This window comes from Mastomys coucha, unplaced genomic scaffold, assembly GCF_008632895.1.
Source record: "Mastomys coucha isolate ucsf_1 unplaced genomic scaffold, UCSF_Mcou_1 pScaffold5, whole genome shotgun sequence".
NCBI classification, from domain to species: domain Eukaryota; kingdom Metazoa; phylum Chordata; class Mammalia; order Rodentia; family Muridae; genus Mastomys; species Mastomys coucha.
Window position 1 is genome coordinate 78,854,967 of NW_022196911.1, and position 12,489 is coordinate 78,867,455.

The window sequence follows — 12,489 nt, forward strand, 5'->3', positions numbered from 1 at the left end:
TCTCCAATCATCAGCCTCACTCTCCAATCATCTCTCTCTCTCTGGAGACGTGCTGACAGGTGCTCTTGCGGGCGCCTAGTGTCACCTGCTCTTTCTGAGTGTCAGGGCAGCAGCAGCAGCCGCAGCTTTGCCCTGGGGATTCGAGTGAAGTTGTAAAGGTTGAGTTCAAAAGTCTAGTAGCCTTGTTCTTCAATTCTGACAGGTGGAATGGCAATCACAGAGAGGATCAAACGCTGAAGGACACTTCTCATACTTCCTGGAGTGACGTCAGCCAGTGAAACTCGGGTTCCCCAAAACTGAAATCAGGACCTAGAGAGAGAAGATGAATCAACCCAAACCACAAAAGCTGAGAGGGACCACAGGCACCTTAGCTTATTCCCCTCAAGTCCAGGTGCTAAGAAGGACTTCTGGAGACAGCCACCAAGTCACTGCTGTGAGAGTCTCGGGTTTTTGCCTTCCTTCCTCCGGCCAGCAGGCGTGCTCACAGTACAGCCAGCTCACCGTTGGCTTCAAGCAGCTGAGGGAACTTCAGTAGAGCAGCTTAGGTAAGTGAGCCGCCCTCCATGGCAGCCACCTCCGTCTCAACATCTTTAGACCTCTCTGTCCCAGTGCCCACCCAGAATTCATTCTGCTGGCCCTGGGATGAGGTGGGGCTGCAAGTACAACCCAGAGCTCTAAGGAGGACCCCGGCTACTTTGGCATCCCTCTAGGAACTCTGGTTCCTTGAAACCTTCAGAGCCTCCATCACTGGCTGCGGAAGACTTAGATTCTAGGGGACCCTGGGATGAGAGCGAAATCTCTCCTTTGGTCTGCCTAGATCGGGCTACTTACAGATCCGGATAGAGCGATCGGAAATATTCTGAGAGGGTGAAGGAGGAGTTACTAAGGCAGGGGATTGAGCAGGTCTCCAAGCCCCTCTAAAGGTGCTCCATCTTCTTGGAGACATGACTCTGTGGGAAGGTAGGGGGAAATTGCCCTTAAACAATGAACTAAGTAGATCTAAGAACCTCAGACTCTGGAGGTCTTTCGCTAGAAGACATGAGCTTTGCTCTCCCAAGCGAGAGGCAAAGCGGCATCCTAGCTGGAAATGCTCTACAGTTGTTTCCCAAGAGAGGCTTTTCCCACTCCTGTGTCCTCATTCTGTGCCTTCCTACCAACTGGCATTGCTTGCAGAATTAGGGTCGCCTGCCTGATGGTCATCTGTTTTCTGCCAAAGATAACAACAGCAAAAATTTTGATTTCAGTGCTGAGAATTTTCTCCAGTGAACAGTATAAAGAATTTTGAAAGAAACTACTAATGTTTAAACCCAACTCATTGCTTCTGGGATATCAGTGAGTTTCATGTAGGTATTAGAGTTTGGTGAACCTCAGAGTCCAGTTTAGTTGTTAAAGACCATTTTCTCGATAGATGCCCCAGGGAGAGAATTTGAATCATTGAAATATTTTTATAGTCACAGGTGTTGAAATGAGATATCCCATGTCCCAGGCTATTCCACAGACTCTCTATAAGATGGTTCCACTACAGTTCTCCTGAGTTCCAAATTTGCCAGTGAATGAGAGTCCTCCATCAGCACATTAGTGTGTGATATGGATCCTGTTCCCTTTCCATATCCGGGAGTGAACCAGAAGTGCTGGCTTGGGACAGGATCTTGACTAAGGAGGTGCTTGATGGGAGGGGCTAGGAGGGAATGAGTAACAGAGACTGCTTAGCAGTGCATAGAATAGGGTGAGGCTATATCTGTCACCTAGGCAGAAATGAAACCGCTATTCCTGTAGCCTTCCTAGAGTTTCAGTTTTGTTTTTGTTTGGCTTCCTTGTCTCCTCTGTTGTCTCCTCCCTACTTATACCCTCTGCCTCAATATTTACCCAGCAAGGAGACTGTAGCAGATAGAATCTTGCCCAGAATATCTTCCAGGTTATTTTCCAACTCAGCTTTGCAAGAGCTGAAATGACTGGTGTGCACCACCCCCTTGGCTCCCTGCTCCCTTTTGCAGTGATGGTGAACATGTCTCCAGGAAGTCCATCAGCAAAACTGGTCTCAACTCTGGAGCGGCCCTCCCATGGAAGAAGTAGGAGCTAAGCAACACTAACTAGCTATAATAAGGAGAAATGAAATATAGGCAAGACATAAATAGATCACTCTGTCTTTCTTTTTCTCTATGTGTTTTGTGTCACTGTATCTTTGTCTGCGTCTCTCTGTCCTTCTCTGTCTCTGTCTCTGTCACTGTCTTTCTCTGTCTCTGTCTCTCTGTCTCTGTCTTTCTCTGTCTCTGTCTCCCTGTTTCTCTGTCTGTGTCTATGCCTCTCTCTCTCTCTCTCTCTCTCTCTCTCTCTCCCTCTCTCTCTCTCTCTCCCTCTCTCTTTCTCCCTGTCTAACTCTCTCTCTGCTTTCTTCTCTCTCTGCTTTCTTTGCACCAAGACAACTGAACTGTAAAGTCATGCACAAGTGATGGTCTTGGGCTAGCCTCACTGGCGTTCTCCTGCCAGGGTCAGGACTTCTGCCTCAGCCTCACTTCTGGAATGTCTTGAGGTCAGGCTCAAAGCTTTCTCCCTGGGTCCTCTTTGAATGAAGATCTCTCAAGAAGGCAGCTTTGTCCTTGCTCTTCTCTGAGTTTCTAGGTATCACTGAGGGATGCTGTGTCTGCTGCTAATTGTTCCTCATCTGCAGTCACAGTGTGCTCTCCTTAAAGCACTAGACAGAAGCCTGTAGGCTTGCCCATGGTAAATCTGGTGGAGAAGAAGAGTCTGATGCCATCCTCCAGAGAAGAATTTGCTAGTTCATTTCCAAATTCTTAGGTGTTTCATCTCCTATGTATGACCAAGTAATTCTGATTTCAGAAGCTCGTTTTTCAAGCAATGACCTGTATGTGCTTAGATGATTTTAGCTATTTACATACTACCGGTAGAAAGTCAGTATGACCTTCTGTTTTAGCCTAAGTCTTCATTTCCAGAAATTCCAACCCTTTCATCCCATGGTTTTGCTTCTTTGGGGTTCCATTTCATATTTTGTGGAGTCTGACTCCATTCTGTCTACCTGTTCTGGCGTCCTATGCTCCCTCCCCCAATTCCAGCAGATCTTAATAGATACCTGAAACATACTGTGTCTGGGACTAGGGACTCCATGATGGAACTCTTGGGCTTAGTGAAAATCTGGTGTGATTAGCATACTCAAAGCCCAGTCACTCTGAGCCATGTTAGTAGGACAGTTCCAGTAAACATTTGAAAGTTGCACGGGCAACTCTCTTGGTAACACACTAATACTACATATGGGATTATGCATCAGGTAAAAGTCTTTTTTTTTTTAATCACACAGCTAATTGTTGTAATACAAAACTGATTGTGAGTGATATGTGATCCCAGGGAAAAACAAGACCAGGGATCTATTCCCAGAACCCACCTGCAAGCTGACATCCAGTCCCAGAGAATCTATGCTCTCTTCTATCCTCTGTGAGCACCATGCTCACATGGTGACAGATGTGCATGTAGGCAAAACACTCATATGCATAAAATAAAAATGAATAAGATCCTTAACAACAGCAACAAGAAGAAATAGTTGGTAAATGCCATTTCAGGTCGCAGTCTGTAGTGAAATGTACTCTGATGTTTCTTAAAGGGATAACCCAAGGGTGAATGACACAGAGCCTGAAGCTGGCCACCTCATGTTCTTCAGCCTGATGGAACAAAATGCCACAAGCTTGGTGGGTTATGAATAACAGATATTTGTTTCTCAAAGTATAGGTATAGAGGTGCAAATAAAGATGGTTAGAAACTAGGGACAATCCTCTTCTCTTTGAAGACCGCTAAAATCTCCCTGGGATGTGATGTAGCACAGGGTGAGCTTAGCTGTCTGGAGGTCCTTTTTCCAGATCCTGGGGCCAGTTAGATGACACTGTCTTTGTGACCTAGAAACCTCCTAGCATCCTCATCACCACCAGAGTAAAGAACTATATGATGTTTGAAAAGAAACCGGCACTGGTCACAATGCTTGTTTCTCATATGTAAGAAACTGCCTCACTGGAAGAACGTGGGTGTTTAATAGGAATAGAGGACCACAGCCTGGTCCATCTTCTTCAAGGCTAATGGCCAAAGTTTGTGAATGAATTTATTCCTAGAAAAAAGGAAGATAATTGACCTACTTTGTTTTTGTATGTCCCTAGATTCCCAATGGCAATTTTGCCAGAGGTCTCTCCATAAAAGCAGACAACTGATGAACATCTGAAATTATAAAAGAAAATCAAAAAGTAATAAAAAATATTATTATTGTTTCCAAACAAACAACAAACAAAACCCCAAAACATAGGCAAATGGCACTTGTGCTTTATTGTAAGAAAAGCAACGGAATCCAAGTTCCATAACATTGAACATTAGGAAGAAGGTAAGTCACTGAACAAATGAGGCTGAATGCAGAACCATCAGAATGAATATAGCAAAACACTGTGAGTAGTCACCACATGTCCATGCCACCACGGTCTATACATCCACTCCCAGTTAGCCATTTCCTCAGTCTGCACACTCATCAGTCCCAGGGAACACACCCAGCACGCAATTTTTGCTCTTAGCTTCTCAGTACAGAATTTTCCCTCTCCTCTTTAGCCCAACACAAATGGCTCTGTCTAATTACAGGTAAGAATTTCAGCTTGGGAGCAGCAGGACTGCTGGAAAATGAACATCACTGTTGAAAGCACTGATCCTGAGCTGCTTCTAAATGCAGGAGAAATCACACTTGGGAGAGAAAGTAGGAAGAAAATGGCAGATCATGACAGGGAAGAAGAGAACAGGAACATTTCAAAAGCTCTGTGTGCTCTGATGAATTTTGGAAAGGGAAAGATCAAGGCTCACATTAAAAATCGAGACTATAGTTTCACCAAACACGGGATAGGAGAGGATTTGGAAACCTCTTTCAAGAATATTTTGCCAACTAGAACCCTAGACTTTGAGCAAGATAAATCCTACTTTTTCATCTTTGTAAAACCACAGAGTCCAGATATCTCTAGTGGGAAGCCTGCCACCATCGCAACCAATTTGTACATGAGAAATGGGGCATCTTCCATTGAAATGAACTTTTATGCTGCTCAAGAGTTCTTAGAAAAAATGGAGGACGCAGGAGGAAGGTCACCTTCAGCAAGACCTTCAGAAAGGCCAGGTGATGAGACACAAGAGGAAGTCCACGTGCAGGAGTTGGCTGCCGCTCTTTTTGAACAGTCAAAGGTTACAAAGAAGGAAAAATTCTCTTTTAGCGAATCCAAAAATGTTGAATATAAATCCTATGAAACAAAAAAGGTGCTACAGCGTGTTAAAGAGATTCTCCCTCAAACTGTTTCTGCCTTTGCCAACACTGACGGGGGATATTTGTTTATTGGTTTGGATGAAAAAAACCAGGAAATAATTGGTTTTGAAGCAAAGAATTGCCAGCCTGATTGGTTAAAGAGTGAAATAGACAACTGCATAGGACAGCTGCCTGTCGCTCACTTCTGTGAGAAGAAGAAGAAGATCGAGTACACGTGCAAACTCATCGAAGTCCATGATTCTGAAGCTACGTGTGCATACGTGTGTGCGCTCAGAGTGGAGAGATTCTGCTGCGCAGTGTTCACTGAAGAGCCGGATTCCTGGCACGTGAAAGATGGTTGTGTGAAAAGGTTTACCACAGAGGAATGGGTCAAGCCAGGCTCAGGAAGGGGGACTGGCAATTAGAATACATTTAGCTAAGGAAGTTGGAAAGGTTTCTCTTTGGAATCTGATACAAGATCATTAGTCCTGATTATTCCGTTACTGATCCTTGAAGTCTGGCCTGCATCTGTAACCTACCTGGGAGCCCAGATCCCTCTCTCCCTGATTTTACCTCAACTCCCTGTATTCACTTGTAAAGAAAACCCTCCATCCCCAACATCTTCCCACTTGAGCTCCATTTCAGGAGCATGTCTTCCAGGAATCCTCCATTCAGTTTCACTCCTACCCTTCCCCATGTTCCTTTCTTCTGAACCTTCTCTCCTCTCAGTCATGTTATTAGACAATACTCGCCCTCTGGTTGATGATGTGAAAAGTGCTGTGCTGCTGTCTCAGGTCTTGCAAGAGAAAGCTGTCAGATGAGGCCAGACTGGCACCAGCACACCGAGTCTGCAGAATTCCTGGCAGCTGCTTCCGTCTTCCCCCAGGCTCACTGGTGCTTTGAGCCCACTCCGAGCTCTTGCTTTTCATAACACTTTCAATAAATAGACTGATAAACCAATAAAAGCCTCAACAGTGTACACGCCATATACAGTCTTCTGTGTGAGAATCTGTTGACAAATTGGGACCCCATTTAGACTTGAGAAAGCTTTGATTTCAAAAAAAACAAACATCGTATGGAAAACCATGGAACTACAAAGTTCCAACACCAGGGTCCAAAGACAATGCTGCCTGATTCCAAGGTCCGTGTCAGCCTCTGCACTTCTCTGACTCCCTGGCCATCAGAATGAGTGACACATGCCTCAGGTTGAGAGAAATCGTTTGATGTATGTTGAATAGAAGGAATAAACTTTCATATTTTATATCAACCGTATTGATTACCCGTAGGCACTAAAATGTTTTCTCTAAAATCTAATGTTCACTCAAATGACTTCCATGGCAAGAAATGTTCATAGATTCATTCTCTACACTAAGAGATTTCTTTTAAAAGATTTATTTATTTATTTAATGTATGTGAGTACTCTGTCACTCTCTTCAGACACACCAGAAGAGGGCATCTGCGCTGGAGAATGGCTCAGTGGTTAAGAGCACTGACTGCTCTTCCAGAAGTCCTGAGTTCAATTCCCAGCAACCACATAGTGGCTCACAACTATCTGTAATGGGGTCTGATGCCCTCTTTTTGGTGTGTCAGAAGATAATTATGGTGTCCTCATACATAAAATTAAAAAAAAATAAATCTTAAAAAAAAGAAGAAGAAGAAGAGGGCATCTGACCCCATTACAGGTTTTTGAGCCACCATGTGGTTGTAGGGAATTGAACTCAGGACCTCTAGAAGAGCAGTCAGTGCTCTTAATCAGTGAGCTACCTTTCCAGCCCACACTAAGAGATTTTAAAACAAAATTGTCACCAAAAGTTCTGTAAGATAGCAATTACAGAAAGATATTTTAAAAAATAGAAAACCACAAACAAAAAAGCCCATTCTTGTTCTGCCCTGCTCCAACAAAACAAACTCCAGGTTTTTAAATTTTTTAAATTTTTTTGTTTAATTTGCCTTCACATCCAGATGTATTTTGGCTAAATTGTAACCATAGATACACTCCACTTGGTGCTTATCTGGATGGTGGTTCACAACCCCCTTCCACTCAGCAGTCTCCCACTAGTAGGCAAGCATCCTCAGGTCACAATTTCAGCAGAGCTGGTCCTAGGTGCCTTCGAGCAGGGAGGGAGCAGGCAATGAAGTGCATCCTCTGTGTCCTGATGGCTTCCTGCATCTGGATGTCAGGCCTGTGGTAGGGGAAGAAAGTGAGGGATAAGCACCACACAAAGGCCTTTAAAACCAGGAGAAATGGGGCAGAGGGCTCCAAAACTTCAGGGGACTTAGTCCCAGAGTAACACAAGAGAGGCATCCTTCTGCTTTCATTTCCCCACAGGTCACTGTGAGAAGATGGTACTGATGGCAGTCGCCAGGTACAGAAACCAGGAGGTCTGGAAGCAGATTACTCATGGGCAGAAGAATATGCCACCCAGTGTGCGCCACTTTGGCATTATTTTAGTTAAATACTATTATTGAAAAACTTCAGATGCAACAGAGTCGATATAATTCTTCCTCTTCCTAGGAAGAAGAGAGGAAACCTCCCATAAGCTGAGCGCCCTCCCTGCAACAAAGTATCCTGTGGGAAATACAGCCAAGAAAGTTCTGTAGAAACCACCTTTCTCATTTAGATTCTCTCTCACCTCTTCTCACCATGCCTCTTCCTTCCTAGTCTCCCTTCCTTTGTCCTTTTTTATCCCTCCTCTTAGTCTCCCTTTCTCTCGCGCGCTTTCCCTTCTGTCCTGTTCTTTCTACCAAATAAATCTGGATTCTGCATACGAGAGAAGATCATCCATATTTCTCATTCCAGGTCTGACTTATTTGACTCAAGGCAATGATCTCTAGTGGCAACCACTCTGCTGCCAAAGATACATAGTTTAGTTTTCATATCATCATGGTTATGTCAACCTTCACTGTGACCATGTGTCTGTTGTTGGAAATATCTAGAGCTAGCCCCTGTGCCAAATGATCTCACTTGCTCAGTCTCTTGGCCCACCAATTTACCATCCCTGCTAGGCCACATGGCTCCCACAAGGCCATCTCTCTGACCAGGCCCCCAAGTTCCTCTCTCTTTCACGCAACAGCCCACGCACCCTTGTTTAGCCATCTCAACACCTAATGACTCGGCAGAATCAAGACTCTTAATGCTTAATTAGCCAATCAGATTTATGTATCAATAACAACATAATTTACAAGATGCCAATACAATAATTTCAGAGCCGAGTGGTAATGATAAAGCTTTAACACAATTATTCTAACCTTTTGATAACACCACGGCAGCCTCCATTCTGGTTCTCCCTCTCCTCCTCAGACCTCTCTCTCTGTCTCCTCAACTCCTTGCTCTGCCTCCCTTCTCCTGTCCAATCACAAGTCTTCCACTGCCCTAATGTAATTGGACAGGGAAAATCCTGCAACATCTGTTAGTGTCCTTGTAGTTGCCATTGTGTAATTTTAAAAATAATTTTTATGTATCTTTGACATTTCATACATATACAAACTATCCTGATCATATCAAACTCCAACTTTCTCCTGTGATGGATGTACATTCATGTCATCTCTTTAAAAACCAGGGCCAGCAATCAGTGTTGACTATTTAAGCATGGACAAGCTACCAGGAGCCACATCTCGGGACAGAAATGACTATCCACCTGCTAGATAGTCTTATGTCAACCTGACACAAACCGAAGTCATTTGGGAGGAGGGAACCTCAGTTAAGAAGCTGTCTCCATATGATCAAGCTGTCACTTCTCCTGTAAAAATTCTCTTAATTCGTGATTTGGGAAGGGCTCAGGCCATCTCTGGACTGGCAGTCCTGGTTTCCATAGGAATACAGGCTGAGCAAGCCATGGAGAGCAAGCCAGGAAGCAGCACAGTTCAATGGCCTCTGCATTAGCTCCTGCCTCCACATACTCATCCCGTTTGAGTCCCTGTCCTGCCTCCCTTTGATGATGAACGGTGATATGGAGGTGTAAGCCAAATAAACCCTTTCCTCTCCAAGTTGCTTTGGCCATGGGGTTCATCACGGTGATAGTAACCCTAACTAAGACACTACCCCTCCTCCAGTCATCAGTTGCCCATAGTTTCTCTAGGATGGAGCCTCATGATTTCCTCTCCATCCACACTGGAACTGATGACTGGCTTAATCTTGAGCAGGTCTTACACAGGTACTCATGGCTGCTGTGGATTTGTGGGCACAACAGCCCTGCCATACACAGAAATTGCACTTCACAAAACTGAGAGGGAGTATTTTAAAACATTTGTGGTACAGTGACTCGCTATACAAGACAGACTAGCCTTACACTCACCACAAAGATACCATGACCTCCAACTTGCAGCAACCTCATTACCTCAGCCTCCCAGACTGCTGAGACTGAAGGAGATCCACCACACCAGGATGGTGCCAGCTTATGTTATATGTCTTATCATCCTGAGTTGTTCAATGAGTGTTTTCCAGTAAGGAAATCCAAAAGGTAACCAAAACTAATAATAATAATAATAATAAAAGGATGAAAACTTCTAGAGGCACACAGAGAATCAGCCAGTTCATCTCCTTGAGTGTCTCTCTAAGCTTCGTGTAACCTCCACGACTGTAAGAACTGGACCTGAAGCCCAGCTGAAGTCTCCTCTTGACCTTGGGTTACTGTCATGGCTCTTAATACTGTCGGCATCACTGTGAGTCTTGCCCCTGGCCACTGTCACATGGTGCCCCCTCCATAGCCACACTGGTCTCCATTCTCTGGATGTCCTTTGGTTTCAGTCTTAGAGGTGAAAAATAGTCACTGCTAAATGGAATTAGCAATCAATTTGTAAGGCAGAAGGACAGAGGTGTCGCATCTCGTGGGAGCTGGGTCAGGATTTTCATGAAGCAGATGAGTCCCAGCCTTGTGACAGAACCTTTTGGCTCCCTTAAAAAAAGAGCAGTTTCCAGGTACTCCCAAGTCATGCATGACTCCCTCTATCAGGTGTGGTATAAGAACATCCCAGTGTTCCACAGACATTACACCCATGCAGAGGACTAAATGATCCTCACTTGCTATTGTAAGCATAAGTTTGGTAGGAATGCAGACATACAGAACCTACTGATGGAAGAGCTGGCATTCATTTTCTTTACTAATATCTTCTCTTTCAATTTTCCTTCCCACTGGCAACAATAAGGCCTTCCTTTAGAGCTTTTAAACAATCCCTCTAGGGGCTGGGGATGTGGCTCAGTATTAGAACGTGTTGTGAAGATGTCTATCATCTTGGGCTTCATTCCCAGCCCTAATGATCTTTCAAATCCTTCTACTTGAAAAGCCCAAATCTTTGAAAGGGCCCTTCTACCCTCAAAGAGGTTGTGGGCCAGGAGTTGAGAATCACTTTTCTAAGGTTTGTGAAATCCCTCCAAGAGTCACAGACTCACTGGCCTGTGGTTGCTGGAGGATAACATGAAGGACCAGAGGTCCTTCAAATAGCCTTTGCTCATTGTGGTTAGAAGGGTGGAGACAGATGAGATGGGAGAATTGTGCTTTCCTTTCCTAGGAAACTGAAACTTACAAAGGTAGGGTAATATAAACAAAACTAAGGCTCCACTTTATGCCTGGACTTGTGGTACCAGACATAATTAGACATTGAAGGTGAAGATGACAAAGCCCATGTGCATTGGGGTTGCTCCCGAAGTCAGACACTCTAGAGCTGGCACTTGGGTTAGGAGACATCTGCTTGTTTCCTTATACCTTGAGCCATTTTAGCCCCTCCATGAGTCAGCATCTGCTCTGGCTACTGGAGTCCAGAGAGAATGTTCTCCTTGGTCACAAAGCCAAGCTGTAATAGCTCCTTGTGCTATTACAAAAGGACACAAGACAAACAGAGATATTCTAGGGGAAGTTTGTATCACACCAGCCAAATTTATAAGGGTCACAGTTAAGAACCATATCTCTCAGTCTCTGTCTGTGTCTCTCTGTCTCTGTCTCTGTCTCTCTGTCTCTCTGTCTCCCTGTCTCTCTCTCTCTCTCTCTCTCTCTCTCTCTCTCTCTCGCTCTGTGTGTGTGTGCGCGTGTGGGTGTGTTTGGTGAACAACATCAGGTTTCACACGTACTTGTTAAATCATCTACCTCTAAGTTCCATCCCTACCCAGAGCAGAAAGACTTTGACAAGTCTCTTGCATATTCCATTGGAAAATGGTGATGCTAAGCAAGGAGGAAATGAAATATTTACAAAGGAGTGTGAATCAAGATTGGCAAAGGTAGACAGACATTAAGTTAAACTGTGTGTAGAGACAAAGATACAAATGATTTGAGAGATGGAGATGGAAATTAGTGGTAGAATGTGTGCTTACTTAGCATCACAAACACACACACACAGAGAAAGAGAGAGAGGGGGAGAGAGAGGGAGAATTAAGTGAGAAAAAGAAGAGATCAACAAGAAGGGGAAGGGACTTTCTCAGGTCTTTCACATTATGAGCTGTAGATTGGCATGGATGACATGAAAGTAGGAAGAGGGTAATTAGAAGACTAGTAGGGAAGGGGACAGACCTAAGGGAGCATAATGGGGCTACACTGCCTTACATGAGTGAAAACTGTAAGAGCGCTCCTTTATTTTGACATTAACTAAAAAGCATTAAAAATCAAAAAGTAAAATGAAGCCAGCCAGGCATGGTGGCACAGGCTTAGGGTGCCAACACTTGGGGGTAGGCATGGTCGAGGTGTCAGGAGTTCCATGTCCTTGTTGGTGACACAGCCAATTCAAGCACAACCATGGACACCTGAGACCCTGTCTCACAACCAAAGAAGCCAGCGAATAGAGTTTAGTGTTCGCACAAACATTTTTTGCCCCATTGCTCTGCAAGGGATTTGGTGTTTCTTCGGACACAGTGTCTCAGTCTGAAGCCAGAGCTCATGAACCCCGCATTGACTGTAAATGATGAACATTGTCTAACAGGAAATAGCCTTTGCTCATTGCGGTTAGAAGGGTGGAGACAGATGAGATGGGAGAATTGTGCTTTCCTTTCCTAGGAAACTGAAACTTACAAAGGTAGGGTAATATAAACAAAACTAAGGCTCCATTTTATGCCTGGACTTGTACCACAAAGGCGCAGAATGGAGCTGTGTCTTTCTCAAGCCTTAGACCCTATCCAGTTGGAGTTTGACTTCAGAGTAAATGGGGCTCTATGAAGAAACTCCTCTTTCTTTTTTTTTTATTAGATATTTTCTTTATTTACATGTCATATGATTTCTCCTTTCCCAGTTTCACCTCCA

At 44.3% G+C, this 12,489-nt stretch overlaps 1 protein-coding gene across 1 annotated transcript; it reads left to right on the forward strand.

Moving 5' to 3' along the window:
- Nucleotides 1-296: 296 nt before the first annotated feature.
- LOC116078277 (schlafen family member 12-like) lies at nucleotides 297-6,533 on the forward strand. Its single transcript, XM_031353353.1, has 2 exons — nucleotides 297-545; nucleotides 4,624-6,533. The coding sequence occupies exon 2, from the start codon at nucleotides 4,663-4,665 to the stop codon at nucleotides 5,689-5,691; it is 1,029 nt and encodes a 342-aa protein (XP_031209213.1). The 5' UTR covers nucleotides 297-545; nucleotides 4,624-4,662; the 3' UTR covers nucleotides 5,692-6,533.
- Nucleotides 6,534-12,489: the final 5,956 nt, after the last annotated feature.

What these genes read in the sequence shown, in the direction of transcription:
- LOC116078277 (XM_031353353.1), top strand. Translation starts at nt 4,663, where the DNA reads ATGAACATCACTGTTGAAAGCACTGATCCTGAGCTGCTTCTAAATGCA.